At 52.1% G+C, this 3,191-nt stretch overlaps 1 protein-coding gene across 1 annotated transcript; it reads left to right on the forward strand.

The window, feature by feature from the left end:
* Positions 1–2,378: 2,378 nt before the first annotated feature.
* On the forward strand, positions 2,379–3,093 carry POSPLADRAFT_1150735 (hypothetical protein; the record flags this gene model as incomplete). Its single annotated transcript, XM_024486453.1, has 3 exons — positions 2,379–2,639; positions 2,797–2,874; positions 3,025–3,093. The coding sequence occupies 3 exons, from the start codon at positions 2,379–2,381 to the stop codon at positions 3,091–3,093; spliced, it is 408 nt and encodes a 135-aa protein (XP_024336268.1).
* Between the last annotated feature and the right edge of the window lie 98 nt (positions 3,094–3,191).

Here is a 3,191-nt window from a genome sequence, read left to right on the forward strand (position 1 = left end):
AGGTCTCAGCGGAAGAAACTATAGGGAGGTCACCTTTGTTGCTACTGACAGTGTTTCACCGCTTGCCGCAGCACCAATATGCATATTGACTGCTACACCGTCCTGGTCGAATCAGAGCCCATTAAGCATGACATGCGCGTGAAGGACAATGATTAGCGACGCGTCTGCAGTGCCCGATAATCCAGAGTCATCCAACCCCATTTGTCATGCGTGCGTTCCGTCGACACGCACTATGCTCCTGCCTTGTCGCGTCGAGCAGTCATATCATATGCTGCTCCTTAGTGAGGCCAAGATTTCTGGGGTCTATGCCTCATCCTTCGGGTGTCCGGGTGTCAGAAGCCCTCGTATGCTGATGCGCGAATGCTGCTGTGACAGAAAGTGCTTGCGAAGCGGTAGCAAACGGCATGGGTCGGTGTCGATGCCCATCGCTATAGAATGGTCATGTAGAGGCCAGGCACAAGAGGGAGCCCACAAAAATAGAAATTGAGTTCGGGACAGAGAGATGTTTGCATCAAAATGACTAGATATGAGCATTTGCATCTTTATGGTGAACTTGGGAGGGAACTCTTCGTTGGCTACTCTTGCCTTACTATATTAAGATATAACACGTGATTATATTTCGCAAATAAAGTGAAGTTGGCCTCTAGGATGTAGGAGCAAGAACATGATAGTGAAGCTGAAGGCTGGTTCTAGGAGCCTGCATCAACCCTCGCAGGGATTTTGTCGATCCGTCGCATTGATACCTAGACGCTCGTCTCACATCGCGACCTGCCGACGGCCTGGCAGAGCCTGGTGAAGTGCTGCGGAGAGATTACAGTACTTTTGATTCTCCACCTCAGTGTGTAAGTTGCCGCAGGGAGGTCTATCGGTATTGAGATTGCTGTAAGTACTCTCACTTATTTTCTTACATTCCAGCTAACTTGTCTTATCCTGGGTCTGCGAAGGTTTGAAGAGACCATCGACATACTGCACTACGGCGGGCCCACTCGGCTGGTGATTCCCGTAGTACCCTTTCGCGTCAATCTGATGGCTATCTGAACGAGACTCAAACTGTGGACCGCGATAGCAGGAAGCACAAACGGTGTATTAGCTACGAGTGCCAGGATACGCATAGATGCCATAGTGCCATTTTTTTTACGCCAAGAACGAGCTGGCTCTCATCTCAATAGGCACCGAACGGAAGCAGGTCCGTGCACATTCGTGACGTGAGCTCGTCATTTCGATGTTGGTACCCGTCGAACCTTCATGCGTGCCTGACACTCGTCTAGGCTAGGAACTTGTGTGCACACAGCTTCTGCGCGCGCTACTCGCCAGCATAGGCTCCAGACCCCGTGACTGTTTGCGTGTGCATGGACGTAGACGTGGACGGCCAGTGCCTTGCCTCAGATTTCAAACCTGAATTCACCCGGCAGCCTCCGCATTGGCCATATAGTTGGATCGTGCGCGCATGTATTGTGTTATAGAGGCACTGGTGGACGTGTTGTGTACAGCTCCAGCCTAGTGCGGCGTAAGAGAGACGCATGGCGCGTCTCGCCGTGCTCTGCGGTGCGTACCCTGACGCGCAAAGCTCACACGCGTCCGGGTCGTGGTGTCTACACCTTCGAGTCCAACTTGGGTGTTGCGCGATCACCAGATCGAGACATCCTTGCACCACAACGTCCGCGATATTGGTTCTGCTCCCGTCATGTATGCGCTCTTTTCGTCCGAGAATCAAGTTCCCTGTGCGATGTGTTTGCTTATTATGTGCTCGTCACGCCGACCAGGCTGCCTCGGAGGTGCTATAATATCTAGGTAAGGAATCTGATTCAGTACGTTTCAGGTCTTTAGACTTGTAGGCCTGCAATGGAGATACGCGTGGCTCATCAGTTGACCTTCTTTCAAATTCTGAATCCAATGGAGCCAGACCGCCTTCACTTCCAGGTCTGCCAAATAACACTAACAACGTAAACAGCATTGTGGTAGGCTTTGCGGAAGCAGAAGCCATGAGGTGACAGTCTTGGCAGCTGATAAAGAACATCACTTCCCAGTTCCGTAACTGATCTGCATCGTGAGCGCCAGTTCAGACTCCAATTGATCCGCTCTGGTGGGTCCATTGCCATCAATACAGTCCGGATGCTAGTAATCGCCACCCTGCACAGGCAGGTACGTACCAGATACCTACATTCTATGAAAGCGTTCTATTGTGCTCACTGACTATGGAAGACATGCCACCCCATACTTGTGGTGTTCCATACACTGGTCACCCCGGGCTAATTACAGTAATACGTACTCAGTCGGAATGGCGCGATGCTTGGATATAAGTCCGCCAAAATCTCCCGTCCCCTCCAACAGTCCCATCGTCTGTGAGCTTCCGTCTTGCCCTTCATACCCCTTCGAGGATGTCTGAATCTCAGCGCGTTTCGATCGTCACCGGGGCTGCACAGGGCATCGGCAGAGTGATCGCACTCAGGCTAGCCGATGACGGCATAGATGTCGCCTTGAACGACGTGCCAGGCAACGTCGACAATCTCGCGCGTGTCGCGGAAGAGATACAGGCCAAGGGCAGAAGGGCGATCACAATCCCGGGTGACGTTTCCGTCAAAGTGGACGTCAAGACTCTGGTAGATCGGACGGCGGCAGCCCTCGGAAGCGTCGACATTGTACGTGCCGCCGCCATTCTCGCCCATTGCTGGCGGTATCACAAAACCTATAAACCCACCTTATAGCTTGATGGTAAGGGGGGGAGATAAAGCACTTAAGTGTGGGGGAGGTAATGCTGTTAAGCGCAACAACGAAGTGAATAGAACTGGGGGACAGGGTGCCCCAGGATGCTGCCTTATATACATGAGGGAAAACCCCCCAGGGACCGGTAATGGACCCCTGGTACCTAGCTGGGTAAGGATTACTAAGTATCATGTGCCCTATGGTGCGATATGGTGTTATCGATGATGTCATAGTCTGGCCCTGCCCTGCCCTGGGCCTAGGGTCCAGAATTGACCGGCCTATGGCCTAGTGCCTGAGCCTAGCTCCTACCTATGATGTCAGAATGATGTCATGGTCCAGACAGAGTCTGGTTTCTATCTAGAAAAGGTCCGGCATCAGAGTCCAGCCTGATGTGTCCAGAACAAGATCATGTGTCGCTTATTTAAGCGGATAACCCCTTAGATATGCAGCTGTACCCATATGCGGACGGATAAGTATGGATAAGTCCC

Source organism: Postia placenta (genome assembly GCF_002117355.1).
Source record: "Postia placenta MAD-698-R-SB12 unplaced genomic scaffold POSPLAscaffold_12, whole genome shotgun sequence".
NCBI classification, from domain to species: domain Eukaryota; kingdom Fungi; phylum Basidiomycota; class Agaricomycetes; order Polyporales; family Adustoporiaceae; genus Rhodonia; species Rhodonia placenta.